Raw genomic sequence first — 19,604 nt, forward strand, 5'->3', positions numbered from 1 at the left:
TCTGCCCCCACTGGGCCATAGAAAAATTGTCTTGCTGAAACTGGTCCCTGGTGGAAAAAACGTTGGGGACCACTGCTCTATAACCTTCATTGTGTATTATTATGTATTGGACAAAATAAATAAATAAATGGATGGATGGATGGATGGATGGATGGATGGATGGATGGATGGATGGATGGATGGATGGATGGATAGATAGATAGATAGATAGATAGATAGATAGATAGATAGATAGATAGATAGATAGATAGATAGATAAAATAAAAATAAATAAACTATTGCATCGTATTCTGGAGGGGAGAGGGGAGGACCGTCTGAAAAGGGCTCCCCAACGTCTCCAACAGACCCGGGCGCAGCATCCCCACAGGCTGCGCATCTCGCGCGCTCCGCCTCCCAACGGCGGCGGCGGTTCGGGCCCGGGTGCCCCCCCTTCTTCCCCTCCCTCCTGGGCGTTTCGTGGCTGCAGGCAGAGCGGGCGGGGCCAGGCGGAGGCGAAAGCGGGGAGGGGCCGGCCGGAGCCTTGCAAGCCGCAGCAGCAGCAACAAGGCGGGCGGGCGGACGGGCGAGAGCGCCGGGGCCAGCTCCTCCTGTCACCAGCCCCAGCTGGGAGCAAGCAAGCGCTCCAAGCAAGCAAGCGCAGCCCCCGGAGGAAGGGGGGGCAGCCCGACTCCCTTTGCAAGCAGCCTCGCTTCTCTCCTTCGCCGGCCGCCTGGAGAAAAAGGAGGCGCCCCGCCCGAGGGGATCCAGCGATCGCGCCCCGGAGAGCCCAGCCAGGGACCGTCGGACGGGGCGAGCCATGATGGCCGGCTCCGCGGGATGCGCCTCGGGCGGCTGGGCTGCTAGCGCTGCAGCGGCGCAATGGCTCCTGCTCTTGCTCGGCTCTTTGCCCGGACCTGGAGGCGCAGCCAACACCCAGGTGAGAGCCGAGGCCGTTCCCTGTCCTGTAGTCTCTCCTCTATCTCCTCCGTCTTCTCTTCTATCTCTTCCATCTTTTCTATCCATTGTATCTCTTCTCTCTCTTTTATCTCTTTCATCTCTTCTATCCATTGTATCTCTTCTCTCTCTTTTATCTCTTATATTTTCTGCTATTCTCTCTACTTATATTTTACTCCTCTATCTTCTCTTCTGTCTCTTCCATCTCTTCTATCCATTGTATCTCTTATATCTCTTTTATCTCTTACATTTTCTGCTATTCTCTCTAGTGATATTTTACTCCTATATCTTCTCTTCTATACTCTCTTTGATACATTCTACTTGTATATATCTCCTCTAACCCTCATTGTGTATTATTGTCTATTGGACAAAACAAATAAATAAATAAATGCCCAGCGGGGGGGGGCTCCTGGACCTGCATCTTCCAGAGGCCACGCGTGGGATGGGTGGACATCGGTGCACAAGGTGAGACTCAGGCGAAGGGGCTGCGCAAGGTTACCACCGGGCAGGCCGGGGAAAGAGATCTACCTGGAGATCCTTCCCCTGTTCTCGGTTCCTTTCCAAGGAAAAGGGGAGGAAAAAAACCACGCCAGCCGGGGAAATCCCCCAAAGAGGGAGAAAATAGGGTTGGGCGTGGGAGAGAGGGTGGGGGAGAAGCGGCCATCTGCCTTCCACACCCCACTGCTCTGCAAACTGGATGGGACTCCCCCTTCCATCATCCCCAGGTCCCTTCGAATCCGGAGGGCGCCTAGTTGGGGAAAGACCGCTCGTGGTCCATGGTCACTCAAAGGGGTGACAATGGTCATGGGGAAAGGGGCTCAAATCATCGCCTTGCCCACTAGCATCCAAACCTTTCTTCCTACTTGCCTCGCCCGGCATCCAAACCTTAAGGAAAAATCTGGCATTTTGCTTTGTGTGGGGGTTTTTTTCCACCCCTGGCCGGATTGGTGGTCAGGTGAAGGAGATCCGCTCCATCCCGTCCAACCAGATGCTTCGAAGTGGGAAGTGATCTGGTGCCTTGTTCTCATTCAGATCACTTCCTTTCTCCCTCCACCCCCCCACCCGAGCCATTGCAACCTTCTCCCCAAGACTGGGTGGACCGTGGTTAACATTTCTGAGCCCGATGGCCATCCCTCTCCTTTCGTAAGCCCTGGTGGTGGCAGGTTTCCAAGTCACATCCGCTGGAGGCTTATTGCTACAAATGAGCCCCATGGACTTACCCGTTGGCTGGGTCGGCAGCAACCTTGTGCATTTAAATTCCTCTGTTTTTCGCGTAAGGGGTAAAGTGTGGGGAGCCGAGATATTTTAACAGGGAGAATCATATTTGACCATCTTCCTCCATCTCTGGCTGCGACTGGTCCTTTGCAGAGGACGAATGTACTCGGCGAAGGTGGCCAGAGACCCATAGTTTCCGTGGGCCTTGTAGAAGAAAGGGGATGCTTTCCTACTGCTAGGGGGCAAATAGCCAGCAGATGGGTTTGAGATAATGTAATTTATTTGATTTATATGTCATCCTATCCCATAGGGACTCAGATTAGGTGACCTTAAAGCACAGGACTGGTCTCACTGGTCCAAAAGGCTAGTGGGTACCCTACCTGATGTACCCAAATCCTGCCAAAATGTGCTCGCAGCCTGATACTCTCATTGAGGAACCATCCAGAAAATCCTGGGTCGATGTTGGCAGGGGGGTAACTGGGTTTGTATAGGGTCTCCAGTAGCCATGGTTTATTCCTCCCTTATCAGCATTTGGACGTATTGAAGCAGAATCCATTTGGAACCCCATCAGTGGTCTCATTTTTCACCCTCCTGGTCTAAAATCTGGAAACGTCATATAATATATTACAGTTTTAATAAGAGGAATTTGGCATCAGCAGTTCTCATATTCCAGACTGTGTGTGACATTGGTCACAGGAAGGCAGCCCCTTCTCTTCCCCAAGCCCGGCTGTGTGATAGGACCAGCCGATCCTCCCCCTAGCCAGGGGTCATTAAAAGGCCTCGTTCAGAACAGTGGGCAGTCGTCCAGCAAGAATGACCGGAGCTGCCTGTCTTTCAAGGCCACCTCTCTTTGGAAAATCCCACAATAGGATTCTGGCCCATGATACGAAGGCAACTTTTTGGATAAGGATAAGATCAAATTCTGCTCTTCTAGGTTTTGTACATTTGAATTTTATCAAGTGGGTGAGAAGGGGGTTTCCCCCCTTCTTTTGCGAGGAAGGGGGCTTTGCTCTCTTGCAAAATTGCATTGGCATCCCAGGCAATCTGGGGGAACCTGGCGGTGGGGTGGAATTTCTCCTGCAAATTCCTTAGATGGAATCGGAGAAAATCTGGGTTGAACAATAACCGAGTGGCAAACATGTTTCTCGAGCTAGGCGTATGTGAGCCTTTCCCCTCCCACTTCTTCTGGCTCGGCGTTCTGGAACTAAAGGCCGCTTCCTTTGTGGTTGGCAACACCTGCACAGTTGCTTTCAAGCCTACAAGAAGGCAGGTTGTGCATTCCGCTGATAGGAAAAGCCACACGGGGTTAGGAAGCTTCTCAGTCCGGTCTCTCCTATTGGCCACCTGGGCTTGTTCTCGGGTATCCAAAGCGATGTGGTCCGCTCCCGGGAGACTGGTACCGCTGGAGACCTGAACGGTTGGCAAGTAGGGAGGCAGGCAGGCAGGAAGAAAAGAAGAAAAAGGGAGGGGGGAGGGAGGGAAGAGAAGGGAGCTTTAACAGATAGCTTTAAAGACCTGGCTTTTCCAGCAGGCCTGGGGCCGTTGATCAGAAAAGGCATCATCTAGAGATATGCATGGTTTTAATATGGGTTTTAAATTCTCTTTTGAAATCGGTATCTTTAGCTTCGCTGTAAGCTGCCCAGCGTCCTTTGGGAGGGCTAATAAATAAAATGAATAAATAAAAGAGAAGAAGGAAGGAAGGGGAGGGAGGAAAAGAAGGAAGGAAGGGAAGGCAAGGAGGGAGGGAGGAAAAGAGAAAGGGGGGAGGAAAAGAAGGAAGAGGGAGGAAGGAAGGAAAAGAGGAAGGGGAAAAGAAGGAAGGAAGGAGAAGGAGGGAGGGAGGAAAGGGAGGATGGAAAGAAGGGAAAGGAAAGGAAAGGAAGGAAGGAAAGGAAAAAAGGAAAGGAAGGAAGGAAGGAAAGGAAAGAAAGGAAGGAAAGGGAAGGAAAAAAGGAAAGGGAAGGGAAGGAAAGAAGGAAAGGGAAGGAAAGAAGAAAAGGGAAGGAAAGAAAGAAAGGAAAGGAAAGGAAAAAAGGAAAGGAAGGAAGGAAAGGAAAGAAGGAAAGGAAAGGGAAGGAAAAAAGGAAAGGGAAGGAAAAAAGGAAAGGGAAGGGAAGGAAAGAAGGAAAGGGAAGGAAAGAAGGAAAGGGAAGGAAAGAAGGAAAGGGAAGGAAAGAAAGAAAGGAAAGGAAAGGAAAAAAGGAAAGGAAGGAAGGAAAGGAAAGAAGGAAAGGAAAGGGAAGGAAAAAAGGAAAGGGAAGGAAAAAAGGAAAGGAAAGGGAAGGAAAGAAGGAAAGGGAAGGAAAGAAGGAAAGGGAAGGAAAGAAAGAAAGGAAAGGAAAGGAAAAAAGGAAAGGAAGGAAGGGAAGGAAAGGGAAGGAAAAAAGGAAAGGGAAGGAAAAAAGGGAAGGAAGGAAGGAAAGGAAAGAAGGAAAGGAAAGGGAAGGAAAGAAGGAAAGGGAAGGATAGAAAGAAAGGAAAGGAAAGGAAAAAAGGAAAGAAAGGAAGGAAAGGAAAGGGAAGGAAAAAAGGAAAGGAAGGAAGGAAAGGAAGGAAGGAAAGGGAAGGAAAAAAGGAAAGGGAAGGGAAGGAAAGAAGGAAAGGGAAGGAAAGAAGAAAAGGAAAGGAAAGAAAGAAAGGAAAGGAAAGGAAAAAAGGAAAGGAAGGAAGGAAAGGAAAGAAGGAAAGGGAAGGGAAGGAAAAAAGGAAAGGAAAGGGAAGGAAAGAAGGAAAGGGAAGGAAAGAAGGAAAGGGAAGGAAAGAAGGAAAGGGAAGGAAAGAAAGAAAGGAAAGGAAAGGAAAAAAGGAAAGGAAGGGAAGGGAAGGAAAGGGAAGGAAAAAAGGAAAGGGAAGGAAAAAAGGAAAGGAAGGAAGGAAAGGAAAGAAGGAAAGGAAAGGGAAGGAAAGAAGGAAAGGGAAGGATAGAAAGAAAGGAAAGGAAAGGAAAAAAGGAAAGAAAGGAAGGAAAGGAAAGGGAAGGAAAAAAGGAAAGGAAGGAAGGAAAGGAAAGAAGGAAAGGAAAGGGAAGGAAAAAAGGAAAGAAAAGGAAAAAAGGAAAGGGAAGGAAGGAAGGAAAGGAAAAAGGAAAGGGAAGGAAAAAAAGGAAAGGGAAGGAAAAAAGGAAAGGGAAGGAAAGAAGGAAAGGGAAGAAAGGAAAGGAAATCTATGGGAAATGACAGAAATAGCTCAGTTAAGAGTTACAAGGTTTGATGGATGGGCCAGAGAAGCCTGCTGGAAGAGGGCATAGCTGAACAGAATCCTAAGGAAGAACATCTCTTCTTCATCAGTGGAGTCAATGGTTCCAGAGGCTGGGGACCCTAAGACTAGGCTTATACACCATGCTTCATTTGGATGTCACGGGATGTCTTTGTGGTTTCAAAGCTACGCTTTCTGGGTTCGTGGCATGTGTGAACCGAGGCAGTGTGCAGCTGGGGAAACAAACTCCGCTTTGAGGAATGCTTAGCTGACCACAATGCATGGTGCACTCTGTTGGCGAAAGGGCTGTGACTTGTGTGCATGGCCGTCAAAGGCCCAGGGCTGGCTGAGAATGCCGACACGGTGTTCAAACACCACGCAATTCCTCTCATTCATCCACATCAGTTTTGTCATCTTTTTACAGGGCGAGTGTCCAAAAGAGATTCCAACCTGACCGTTTCCTCTTTCTAGGAGACAAAGCCCGCCGAGATTTGCACCTAAAAGCACAATGCCGCCCTGACATGGCCCTGCTTGACTTTTATGAGTGTTTGGGAAGCCTGTGACTTCACCTTTGCTTCCCTTACGACAGTGATGGCGAACCTATGGCACGGGTGCCACAGGTGGCACGCGGAGCCATATCTGCTGGCACGCGAGCCGTTGCCCTAGCTCAGCTCCAATGTGCATGTGTGTGCCGACCAGCTGATTTTTGGCTCATGTAGAGACTCTGGGAGGGCGTTTTTGGCTTCCAGAGAGCCTCCAGGAGGATAGGGGGTGTTTTTACCCTCCTCCAGCTCCCAGGAAGCCTTTGGAGCCTGAAGAGGGCAAAACACGAGCTTACTGGGCCCACCAGAAGTTGGGAAACAGGCCGTTTCCGGCCTCCAGAGGGCCTCCAGGGGGAATGGGCGAAGCTGTTTTTGCCTTCCCCAGGCATTGAACTATGGGTGTGGGCCCTTGTGCATGTACGATAGTGCACACACATGCTCTTTCGGCACCCAAGGAAAAAAAGGTTCGCTGTCATTGCCTTAGGATGTTACAGACAACAGCCGAAACCTCGTGTCCATTCAATCCTTTTTTAAAAAAAGGACTATAAAGAGCCCTCAAATAAATGCAATTATGTGATTTTACTTTCAAGATTCGAATGTAGATTGATTACAGTGGTGGGGTTCACTTACCGTGGTTACCGGTTTGGGAACAGGAGCGCCCGTGCAATGCTTCTGCGCATGCACAGAACCTTCTGCACATGTGCGGAACATCTGTGATGAAGTCTGGGTGGGTGGGCGGAGCCTCCCGATGCCGCTTCTGCCGGTTCGCTCGAACCGGCCCGAACTGGTAGAAAACCACAACTGCTTGGAGTGCTTTCAAAGGTCAAAAGAAAAGGCAATTTCTAGTGCAGCAGCAACATGATGAGACTAGATGATCTTTTAAGGGCCCAGAAGGACCTTTGAAGCCTCTTCTGGCTTAACAGAAGGTCTATAAAGCCCTTCATGGCATCAGACCAGAATATCTCCGGGACTGCCTTCTGCCCCACGAATCCCAGCAACCGATTAGGTCCCACAGTGTTGACCTTCTCCGGGTCCCATCGACAAAACAATGCCATCTGGCAGGACCCAAGGGAAGAGCCTTCTCTGTGGCGGCCCCGACCCTTTGGAATCGATTCCCCTCGGAGATCAGTACTGCCCCACCCTCCTTGCCTTTCGCAAACTCCTAAAAACTCACCTTTGCCACCAGGCATGGGGAAATTGATTCCCCTTGGCCGCTCCGTTTTATGTATGGTTTGTTTGGGTTGCATGAATGTTTTTAATTAAGAGCTTTTTTAACTGTTCTGCTTTTTTAATCATTGGATTTGTATTTTGTGTCCCTGTTGTGAGCCGCTCCAAGTCTTCGGAGGGGACGGCATATAAATCTAATTAATTAATGAATTAATTAATTAATTAATTAACTAACTAACAAACAAAGTGGGAAGGAATTTCTCTCATTCTTATCCAAAAGAGGCTGGTCAAGGTCCATCCTGCTACATCGAAGTTGGGAGTGAGTGTCCACTTTGTGGTCACTTCATCCCCAGCCTTCATCCCAGACAGGATGGACCCACCATTACTGATGTGCTGCATGTACAACTTCAGATCTCTGGCACGCGCATGTGAGATTTTGTCTGCGCAAAATCTCGCAAGGGGATGCGCGGGAGAGAGATTTCGCCGAAACCTCTCTCGCGCATCCCCTCGCAAGATTTTGCTACCAGCACACACGCAGAAGAAAAATTTCACGGGGACGCACGCCAGAGACCCAAAGCTGCGCGCGGGGCTCCATTTTTACTACTGGTGCGGCATCCTCATCCAAACCGATAGGAACCCAATATTGATCCCAGGCCACTTTCCATTTTCCATCTTCTCTTGAGTTCCAACTGAGAGGCAGGGGAAGCTCCCTTAAAGACCCATTAGCCCTGGGAAAGGTTGTGGAAATTTCTCCCACTGCCCAAAGGGACGTCATCACACCACCACGAGGACCACCGTCTTTTCTCCGCCTTGCTCCTTCTCTCTGCCAAGGGACCAGCAACCTCCCCTCGCCTTCTGCTCATGACTTTCCAATTCTTCAACCCCCCCCACCCCCCCACCCCGTGGAGGGCTGTCTTCCTTTGATCTCAACCCCCCACCTCCACCCCACTCAACCCAGCCTGCTGCTGGCTTGGCCAGAAGCCCAACCTCCACCATCTTGCTTGGTCATCTGGAGCAGCTCCTGGGTCTTTGGTCAGATGGAGAAGGGAGGAGAGAGGGATGGGGGGGGAGAGAAAGCAGCTCCCAGTGGTTGATGGAAGTGGGGGGGGAGGGTGAGAGAAGCCTTTTCAGAGTCTTTTGTTTGTTTGTTTGTTTGTTTGTTTGTTTGTTTGTTTGTTTGTTGGACTTCTAGGCCGCCCTCCTCTACAGACTTAATTGGCTTACAACATGTCTATATTGATTGATTGATTGATTGATTGATCGATCGATCAATCGATTTTATTTGACTTCTATGACGCCCAATCCCGAAGGACTCAGGATAGAACAACCATAATAAAGAAATCCAAGATTTTTTTTAAAAAAGCAATCAAAACTCCTATTTTCTTCATAGGAGGGTGGGATATAAATCTAATTAAGAGGAATAAGAATAAGAATAGGAATAAAAGAATACAAATAAGAATAAGAATAAAAGTATAAGAATAAGAATAAAAGAATACAAATAAAAATAAGAATAAAAGTATAAGAACAAGAATACGAATAAGAATAAAAGAATACGAATAAGAATATGAATATGAATAATAAGAATAAGAATAAAACAATAAGAATAAGAAAATGAATAAGAATAAAAGAATACCAATAAGAATAAGAATAAAAGAATAAGAATAAGAATAATAAAAGAATAGGAATAAAAGAATAAGAATAAAAGAATACAAATAAGAATAACAATGTGAATAGGAATAAAAGAATACAAATAAGAATAAGAATAAAAGTGTAAGAATAAGAATAAGAATAAAAGAATACGAATAAAAATAAGAATAAAAGTATACGAACAAGAATACGAATAAGAATAAGAATAAAAGAATACGAATAAGAATATGAATATGAATAATAAGAATAAGAATAAAAGAATAAGAATAAGAATAATAAAAGAATAGGAATAAAAGAATAAGAATAAAAGAATACAAATAAGAATAAGAATAAAAGTGTAAGAATAAGAATAATAAAAGAATAAGAATAAGAATAAAAGAATAAGAATAAGAATATTTATAAAGCAACCATCCCTATTCCTCGCAACATACAACACTCATGTCAACACTCACACCACTCGTTTATTCCTTTGGAAAGCTTCCTCTTCCTCCCACCACCGCCCCCCAAACTGCCACCCACCCACCTGGTCCCCAATCCCTTTGGGAGAGTGCACTTTGCCCCCTTGTTTTAAAAGGCCCAAAAGGAAGGTTGGGAGAAAGAAAGGTTGATCCTTCCTCCCTTTGCAGCTCAGCTCACCAAATGCCAGGTTCGAGGTGGGAGGGGGCGGGAGAAACAGAAGCCGGGATTAAAGCTCATTTATTAATCCCATCTCCATTAACTACTTCCTACCCCAAGTCCAACGTCCACCTTCCTGCCGTCCCTGGGAGATTTTCAGAGGCAGCCAGGCTCTCGATTTGGAAATCCACTCCACTCTTTTCTCTTCTCTTTCTCTTCCTCCCTCCCTCCTTTCGCCAGCCCTGCATTTGATGTTAGAGTCCAGTGGTCAGCTTTCCATCAAACCGCAGCAGCTGCTTAATCACTTAAAGCATCGGCTTAGCCATGAGATCCAGCTTAATCGGGGCTCGGTTTCTCCTTTTGCCCCTCCGTTTAAAGGGGGGAAAAAACCCTCCGTTAAGTGGACCCCACCCTCTTTTCTTCTCTATCACTGACCCTCCCCAGGCCAAAAAAAAAAAAGCCGGTTAGACTGTTTATTCTCCTTCTCTCGCAGCCTGGATGCAGACCACCGATTCTCCCTTCTCGCCTGCTTCCCATCTCTCTCTTCCTGGTTTTTTAAAACTAAATTGTCGCTTTCCAGAAAAAAAGAGAAATCGGATGTACTGGGTGGGAAATTTAGCGGAAAGGTGGGAGTGGCAGGGCAGGGAAGAGAAATGGACCGGCTCCATCGTGGCTTCTCTTCTGGCTCATCCGCAGCCCTCCAAATCCCCTCTCCTTGGGGACCGATCCTAAAGCTTCTCGGAGCATCCATCCTTGAAATCGAAGGGTCCCCCCCCCACCCCCTGCATCTTCAAAGGCTCTGCAATTCTCACGGCCCTTTTCCAACCCAGAGCTCATTTATTGCATCCGGTATTTGGGTCCAAAGCTTTTCCTGATTTGGTTAGCTAGCTAGGTGGCGAGGCTGCGGGAAGTGGACGCTTTGAGAGGTCCTTGCCAGTAATTGTTGAAGGGCACTCTTTACTAGCATTGATGGTGTTACCTAGCTGGGTGATGAAACATAGGTTTCATTACCCCAAACTCAAGGAAACAAGCAAGCTCAGTGGGCACCAAAGACCCCACAGTCCTCTTCCCACCCCTCTTCCTCTCTCCTCCTCCTCCTCTTCCTCCTCCTCTTCTTCCTCCTCCTCCACCTCCTTTTCCTCCTCCTCTTCCGCTCTCCTCCTCCTCCTCCTCTTCTTCTTCTTCCTCCTGCTCCACCTCTTTTTCCTCCCCCTCTTCCTCCTCCTCCTTTTCCTCCTCCTCTTCCTCCTCTTCCTCCTCCTTTTCCTTCTCCTCCTCTTCCTCCTTTTCCTCCTCCTTCTTCTCTTCCTCCCCCTCCTTTTCCTCCTCCTCCTCTTCCTCCTCCACCTCCTTTTCCTCCTCCTCTTCCTCCTCCTCCTCCTTTTCCTTCTCCTCCTCTTCCTCCTTTTCCTCCTCCTCCTTTTCCTCCTCCTCTTCTTCCTCCACCTCCTCTTCCTCCTCTTCCTCCTCCTCCTCCTTTTCCTTCTCCTCCTCTTCCTCCTTTTCCTCCTCCTTCTCCTCTTCCTCCTCCTCCTTTTCCTCCTCCTCCTCTTCCTCCTCCTCCTCTTCCTCCTCCTCCTCTTCCTCCTCTTCCTCCTCCACCTCCTTTTCCTCCTCCTCTTCCTCCTCTTCCTCCTCCTCCTCCTCCTTTTCCTTCTCCTACTCTTCCTCCTTTTCCTCCTCCTTCTCCTCTTCCTCCTCCTCCTTTTCCTCCTCCTCCTCTTCCTCCTCCTCCTCTTCCTCCTCTTCCTCCTCCACCTCCTTTTCCTCCTCCTCTTCCTCTTCCTCCTTTTCCTCCTCCTCCTCTTCCTCCTTTTCTTCTTACTCCTACTCCTTCTCCACTCCACAATATCCATTTTCTTCTAACACTGCTGACGTTACCTAGTTAGGGTAATAAACTGTCTGCAAAAAAGCAAGCCAAGCTCAGTGGGCACCAAAGACCCCACAGTTCTCTTCCCCATCCTCTTTGTCCCCATTCCTCCTCCACCTAAAACTCCTCCTCCTCCTCCTATTCCTTCTCCACTCCACAATTCCCATTCCCTTCTAGCCCTGATGATGTTACATACACTGCTCAAAAAAATTTAATGGAACCCTTAAACAACACAATATAGCTCCAAGTCAACTAAATTCTGTGAAATCAAACACTGATTGACTATCCATTTCACCTGCTGTTGTGCACATTCAACTTTGTACAGAGCAAAGTATTCAATGAGAATATTTCATTCATTCAGATCTAGGATGTGTTCTTTGAGCGTTCCCTTTATTTTTTTTTAGCAGTATAGTTAGGGTAGAGGTCTTCAACTTGGCAACTTGAAGTCCACAAGTCTTCAAGGTACCAAGTTTGGGGACCCCTGAGTTAGGGTTATGGAATATCTAGAAGAAAACAAGCCTAGTTCAGAGGGCATCGCGGAGCCTTCATGTCAACCTGGAGCTACAGAGGTTCTCCTCGATTGGAATGGAATGGCTTGTTTCTTGCTTTAGTAGGTAGGATGCAGCCCTTTAGCTTATTTGGGTATTTTTCATGGAATTACTTAATTAATTGGGTGTCAACAGACTCAAACTCAACCCTGATAAGACAGAGTGGCTGTGGGTTTTGCCTCCCAGGGACAATTCCATCTGTCCATCCAACACCCTGGGGAGGGGAATCATTGACCCTCTAGGACAGGGTTCGCAACTTGGGCGTCCTCTTTGATTCACAGCTGACATTAGAGCACCATCTTTCAGCTGGGGCGAAGGGGGCGTTTGCCCAGGTTCGCCTGGTGCACCAGTTGCGGCCCTATCTGGACCGGGAGTCATTGCTCACGTCACTCATGGCCTCATCACCTCGAGGCTTGACTACTATAACGCTCTCTACATGGAGCTACCTTTGAAAAGTGTTTGGAAACTTCAGATCGTGCAGAATGCAGCTGCGAGAGCAATCATGGGCTTTCCTAAATATGCCCATGTTACACCAACACTCCGCAGTCTGCATTGGTTGCCGATCAGTTTCCGGTCACAATTCAAAGTGTTGGTTATGACCTATAAAGCCCTTCATGGCATCGGACCAGAATATCTCCGGGACCGCCTTCTGCCGCAAAATTGCAGCAACCAGTTAGGTCCCACAGAGTTGGCCTTCTCCAGGTCCCATTGACTAAACAATGTCGTTTGGTGGAGCCCAGGGGAAGAGCCTTCTCTGTGGTGGCCCCGACCCTCTGAAACCAGCTCCCCCCAGAGATCAGAATTTCCCCCTCCCTCCTCACCTTTCGTAAGCTCCTTAAAACCCACCTCTGTTGTCAGGCATGGGGGAATTGAGATACTCCTTCCCCCCTAGGCCTATACAATTTATGCATGGTATGTTTGTGTGTATGCTTGGTTTTAATAAGGGTTTTTAGTTATTTTAAATATTAGATTTGTCATATACTGTTTTATTATTGTTGTTAGCCACCCCGAGTCTACAGAGAGGGGCGGCATACAAATCTAATAAATAAATAAATAAAATAAAATATATAAATAATTGCCTGACACTAAAGTGCAGACTCCTGTCAGAAGGAGGAGCAGATAGAACTGAGGAGACAAGGACTTTTGCTACGGCTGTGGATTTTGCACAATTTAGACTAGGCTAAATTGGGTTTCGATGGTCGGCCAGAGCTTAGAATGGGACGTGTTTGGGAAGAGCCTGTTATGGGAATGCAGCCCACGCGTTTTGCCAACGTGGGCACAGGATCAAAGGTCCCAACCTGTTCTGTCGAGCTCTCTGGTAGAATCCTCCCGAAAATGCACAGATACAATTTCAGACACACACACGTTTGAGAATTCAAAACAATGTTCTTTATACCAAAAATCCAAATAAACTAAGCCCTCTTTTTGTATAGCAAAGAGCACTCGTCTCCAAACAAACTGGTAATTTGTACAAGTCCCTTATCAGTTCTGTGATACTTAGCTTGCAGCTGTGAGGCAATTCACAGTCCTTCTTCTTTCACAAAGTGAAACACACTTTGCTCTGGTTTAGTTTCAAGGCGGGGGAAAATCAGCACGCAAAGGTCGAAGTCAGCAAGGCAGGCACGAAACACAAGGATCAGATAATCCTCCACAATGGCCAAACCCACAGGCTTCTATTTATAGCAGCCTCACTAATTACCACAGCCCCACCCAACCACAGGTGGCCTCATTTTCTTTGATAATAATCTCTCAGTTGTTGCTGCCTATGCATCGCTCTCTGCATGCGTGGTTGTATCATTAACTCTTGTTCTGAATCCAAGGAGGAGCTAGATAATTGATCTCCTTCTGAGCTGTCTGCCACACTTTCCTCCTCCCTGTCACTCATGTCTTCTTGGTCAGAGGAGCCTTCATCAGCAGATTCCACCGGGGGGGCAAAACAGGCCTGCAGCATGTGGATGTCTCCCCTACATCCACAGTCCTTGGGGCAGGAGCTGGGCCAGAGCTAACCACAACACAACACAATCCAACTAAAATTGGCCTCCTCCTGAGAGGTGGTACCCAACATCAGTACTGAGCAGGTGTTGCTGGAGGGATGAATAAAAGGAGGGGGAGCCTGGTGGAAAAAGGAGCAGAGAGAGGAAGAAGAAGATAGGGGAGGGGAGGAAGAAAGAAGGAGAGGAGGAGGTGAGGTAGGAAGGGCTGGCAAGTGGGGGTGGGCCCTGCGAAGAGAAACAGCAGAAGGGAAGGGGCTGGGGATGCAGTGTTCATTTCCATCTGGGAGCCGGTCTCCATGGCAACAGGGAAGATCTGGCAACTCCATCGGGAGCGGTTGCCACAGCAACAACATCCTGGTGGTTACTGGAGGAGGTGAAGCCAGAAAGAAAGATGGAGAAAACAAAGATGGGCGGGGTGGGAAAAGAGGCAGCCGAGGGGGGGGGGTGAAACATAAAATATCAATCAAGGAAGGGGAGGAAATTTGCCGAAGCGGAAGAGCCTTGCGTGACAGACAATGCCCTTCAGAGGTCACCTTGGCTGTGGTCCTATTGCAGCCACGATGCACGGAACCTTGGTGCTTTTGGCCAGGCTAATTTTCACTCCCCTCTTTCTCTCTTTCTTCCTGCTTTCAGGGGATTGGTGCAGCCCTTGGGCCCACCCTGGGCACCCCCCAAGTGGCCATGTTTTGCGGAAAACTCGTCCTCCATCTCAACGTCCAGACAGGCCACTGGGAGCCTGATGCCATCGGCACTCGGACCTGTTTCCGTACCACTGAGGAGATCCGGAGCTACTGCCAGGAGGTACATACAAACACACACACCTACACACAGTCATAAGCATGTACACACACACACCCATCTTCCTCCCCGTCCTTCCAAAGCTCTCATTTTTAAGTAGAGGCAGTTCTTGGCCACGGAGTTCAAAATATTCGTTGCAAAGCAAGATCGTTCTTGTGAATTTGGCTCCCATTTTGCAAATCCTCCCTCGGCCCAGTGGTTAAGTAATCTCTGTGGTTGTTGAGTTGGTATCATGGGTTGTTCAGGCGAATCGGCCTTTCTCCCCCCCACCCCGCTTCCTTGTTAGGAGTCAGGAACTCCAGGGTTACCGTTCAGAGGAACAAGATGGAGTGTATCTCTCCATCACCCTTTGAAGTATCTCAAGGGAGAATGACCTTATGGAGACCTCACCTACAAAAAGATATTGATCACATTGAACAGGTCCAAAGACGGGCTACACAAATGGTGGAAGGTCTTAAGCATAAAACGTATCAGGAAAGACTTCATGAACTCCATCTGTATCGTCTCGAGCAGCGTTTCCCAACCTTGGCAACTTGAAGATATTTGGACTTCAACTCCCAGAATTCCCCAGCCAGTATTCGCTGGCTGGGGGATTCTGGGAGTTGAAGTCCAAATATCTCCAAGTTGCCAAGGTTGGGAAACACTGGTCTGGAGGACAGAAGGGAAAGGGGGGGACATGATCGAAACATTTAAATATGTTCAAGGGTTAAATAAGGGCCAGAAGAGAAGTGTTTTTAATAGGAAACTGAACCCAAGAACAAGGGGGCACAATCTGAGGTTAGTTGGGGGAAAGATCAGAAGCCACGTGAGAAAATATTATTTTACTGAAAGAGTAGTAGATGCTTGGAACAAACTTCCAGCAGATGTGGTTGGTAAATCCACAGTGACTGAATTTAAACATGCCTGGGATAAACATAGATCCATCCTACAGGAAATGGTATAAAGGCAGACTAGATGGGCCATGAAGTCTTTTTCTGCCGTCAATCTTCTATGTTTCTATGTTTCTGTTTTTCTCTGTCCTCTATTTCAGGTGTCTCCAACCTTGGCAACTTTAAGACTTGTGGACTTCAACTCCCAGAATTCCTCAGCCAGCAGAGCTGGCTGAGGAATTCTGGGTGTTGAAGTCCACAAGTCTTAAAGTTGCCAAGGTTGGAGACCCCTGCTCTATTTGATGCCCGACTAACGACCGCTTGCCCTGCAGGTATATCCAGAGCTGCAAATCACGAACGCCGTGGAAGGTACACAACCAGTTACCATAGACAAGTGGTGCAAGAAGGGACGTTCATCATGCAAAGGTCAAATGCACATTGTGGTACCCTACCAGTGTCTTGGTAAGCGCATAATCCAGCAGCCTGACTTGTTTGCATCTCTGGTTGGGGACGATAAGGACGGACTTTATAACGTTGGGAATGAAATCATGTGTTGTTGTCATTGTTCCTTCCATTGCCCTGGGGGGTTGTGCGACTTTGAAAGCACCACCTTGTCGTATTGAATTGTGTTGGGGATTGCTGCATGAAAGTAGGCTCAGCCAATCTCATAATATACATCAGTAGTGGGTTCTAAATCCCATTGCTACCGGTTTGCGCATGTGTAGAAGCATCCTGGGCAGGTGGGCGAAGCATCCCAGCTGGGTGGGTGGAGAAGACCCCTGCTGCTACCAGTTGACATAATTGGGCCGAACCAGGAGTGACCCACTGCTGTGGTACACATGTTGTACTCTGTCAATAAAGGTTTTAATTCAATTGAAGGCAAGGAATGCCTTGCTACTGGTAACACTGGGGAACAGCAATTTCGTTGTCTTAAATTTGCGACTTGTTTTCTTAACTTTTGGCCTCTGGATCCAAAAATGACCACAGCTTTTGCCTATCACGTCAACTTTTTAAGCGACAGGATGCCCTCAAAAGTCATACAAATTGTGCACATAATTTAGTAAAAGCTTACTAAATATACTGTTTGCAAAGGATAATTTTATTCATACAAAGGCTATAATAGTTGCTGCAAGTTAAATTGTGTTCATACTAATATAGTCATCCCTCGCTACTTCACGGTTCATCTTTCACAGATTCGCTATTTTTAATAGGAAAGTGAACACAAGAACAAGGGGGCACATCCTGAGGTTAGTTGAGGGAAAGGTCAGAAGCAACATTAGAAAATATTATTTTACTGAAAATGTAGATGCCTGGAACAAACTTCCAACAGACCTGGTTGGTAAATCCACAGGCACTGAATTTAAACATGCCTGGGATAAGCATATATCCATCCTAAGATAAAATACATGAAATAGTATAGGGGCAGACTAGATGGACCATGAGGTCTTTTTCTGCCGTCAGTCTTCTATGTTTCTAAGAAGCTGCTACTGTTGCAGCTGGATTTGCTTACCAGTTTAGGGAATGAAGGCCACAAGGAGATAGAGCAACACAGGTTTATTGCATGCAGTTCAGAGTATTCACGTGTCAACGTCTGAACCCAGGTTTGTGCCCTGGCTGAGATTCTTATAACTTACTTCTCACTTGGATGACCAAGGCATGTCACTCACCTACGAATAACAACTTATTTGTATTTGTATTTATTACATTTGTATGCCACCCCTCTCCGTAGACTCGGGGCGGCTCACAACAGTGATAAAAACGGTACATAAAGACAAATCTAATAATTAAAATCTAAAATAGCAATTATACATATAAAAAAATCTTTTAAAACCCAGTAAATAAAAACATACATACAGTCATATTGTGCACAGAAACTACATAGGCAAGGGGAAGATGTCTCAGTTCCCCCAAGCTTGACGACAAAGATGGGTTTTGAGAAGTTTACAAAAGGCAAGGAGGGTGGGGGCAGTCCTAATCTGATTCCAGAGGGTTGGGGCCACCACAGAGAAGGCTCTCCCCCCTGGGTCCCACCAGACGGCATTGTTTAGTCGACAGGACCCAGAGAAGACCAACTCTGTGGGACCTAACCGGTCATTGGGATTCGTGTGGCAGAAGGCACGATTATAGATGATATTGTGTCCTTACATCGGCCTATTTGCCGATGACTCTAAAGTGTGCAATAGGGTTGATATTCCTGGAGGCGTCTGTAATATGGTAAATGATTTAGCTTTACTAGATAAATGGTCAAAGCAATGGAAACTGCAGTTTAATGTTTCCAAATGTAAAATAATGCACTTGGGGAAAAGGAATCCTCAATCTGAGTATTGTATTGGCAGTTCTGTGTTAGCAAATACTTCAGAAGAAAAGGATTTAGGGGTAGTGATTTCTGACAGTCTCAAAATGGGTGAACAGTGCAGTCAGGCGGTAGGGAAAGCAAGTAGGATGCTTGGCTGCATAGCTAGATAACAAGCAGGAAGAGGGAGATTATGATCCCGCTGTATAGAGCGCTGGTGAGACCCCATTTGGAATACTGTGTTCAGTTCTGGAGACCTCACCTACAAAAAGATATTGACAAAATTGAACGGGTCCAAAGACGGGCTACAAGAATGGTGGAAGGTCTTAAGCATAAAACGTATCAGGAAAGACTTCATGCACTCAACCTGTATAGTCTGGAGGACAGAAGGAAAAGGGGGGACATGATCGAAACATTTAAATATATTAAAGGGTTAAATAAGGTCCAAGAGGGAAGTGTTTTTAATAGGAAAGTGAACACAAGAACAAGGGGACACAATCTGAAGTTAGTTGGGGGAAAGATCAAAAGCAACATGAGAAAATATTATTTTACTGAAAGAGTAGTAGATGCTTGGAACAAACTTCCAGCAGACGTGGTAGATAAATCCACAGTAACTGAATTTAAACATGCCTGGGATAAATATATATCCATCCTAAGATAAAATACAGAAAATAGTATAAGGGCAAACTAGATGGACCATGAGGTCTTTTTCTGCCGTCAGGTTTCTATGTTTCTATGTTTCTACATAGAAAAAGATACAAATCACGTACAGAGGAAAATCAAGGTTCAAGCGGGCAGCATATAACCTTATCTTACATCATCTGATACTTTCCTTCTTGCGACACTGTTCTTAGCATGTTCCAGTAAGCAGGGGGGTTTCTAAAGGTTAGTGAGGTTTCTACATCTCCCTAACCTTTAAAAAACCCCTGCTTCCTGGAACATGCTAAGTTAGTTACAAGTCTTAAGAGATGGCACTCTGTATATTCTCTAAGACCAATGCATTGATGAATACAGGGATCATGATGGATATCAAATAATGATTAATGTACTTATTCCTCACTATTAATGCAGAAATCGATTGTGGACAAGGCTTCTGTGTTATTCTTTTCCAGGAAAAAAAATGCTGCGGTGGCACCTTTTTTAAAATGCTTATTGCAATATAATTAGCAAAGCAAGCAACTTGAAATCACTCAATGGAGGGAGGGGGAGGCCCGGCAGAATGACCAGTGACAAGGAATTAGGAGTTGCAATAGAAACTTTGGTGAAGAATACCTCAAATTGTCTGTTTCTGTCATTAACATTATCTTGCAATTCTTGGAGTTTTCCAAATTTTGCAGTTGCAGGTAATTCTTTAGTTTCTTGATTTTTCAGGCAGAGGTTTAAGAGATGTGAGGTCTGTTGCATTAATTTTCCAGGCAGAGGTTATAGAGAAGTGAAGCCTATTGCTCTAGAAGTTTTGATCTTGCCCGCTTTGCACATGCTTTGAAAGGCAATCTTGTCTTTTGTCCTATTGGAATGGGTGGCATATAATAGATAGATAGATAGGTAGGTAGGTAGGTAGGTAGGTAGGTAGGTAGGTAGGTAGATAGATAGATAGATAGATAGAGAGAGAGAGAGAGAGATAGAGAGAGAGAGAGAGAGAGAGATACATATATATGTGTGTGTGTGTGTGTGTGTGTGTGTTTGTGTAGATTGTTCTGAGTTCGGGTTTTGCCCTGTGAGAGAGAGAGAGAGAGGGAGGGAGGGAGGGAGGGATAGATAGATAGATAGATAGATAGATAGATAGATAGATAGATAGATAGATAGATACATAGATAGATAGATAGATAGATACCTAGATAGATACCTAGATAGATACATAGATAGATAGATAGATAGATAGATAGATAGATAGATAGATAGATAGATAGATAGATAG

The 19,604-nt window shown here is 46.5% G+C and overlaps 1 protein-coding gene across 2 annotated transcripts in view; it reads left to right on the plus strand.

The window, feature by feature from the left end:
- Positions 1-528: 528 nt before the first annotated feature.
- APLP1 (amyloid beta precursor like protein 1) overlaps positions 529-19,604 on the plus strand; it is an 87,644-nt gene continuing 68,568 nt past the window's right edge. The window contains exons 1-3 of one of the 2 annotated variants that reach the window (XM_070764902.1): positions 529-916; positions 14,360-14,527; positions 15,726-15,855. In XM_070764902.1, coding sequence (XP_070621003.1) covers positions 797-916; positions 14,360-14,527; positions 15,726-15,855 — 418 coding nt within the window. In that variant the 5' untranslated portion in view covers positions 529-796. The remainder of the gene's footprint in view (positions 917-14,359; positions 14,528-15,725; positions 15,856-19,604) is intronic. The other variant, XM_070764903.1, reaches the window with a different exon arrangement.

This window comes from Erythrolamprus reginae, chromosome 11 (assembly GCF_031021105.1).
Source record: "Erythrolamprus reginae isolate rEryReg1 chromosome 11, rEryReg1.hap1, whole genome shotgun sequence".
Lineage (NCBI taxonomy): Eukaryota > Metazoa > Chordata > Lepidosauria > Squamata > Dipsadidae > Erythrolamprus > Erythrolamprus reginae.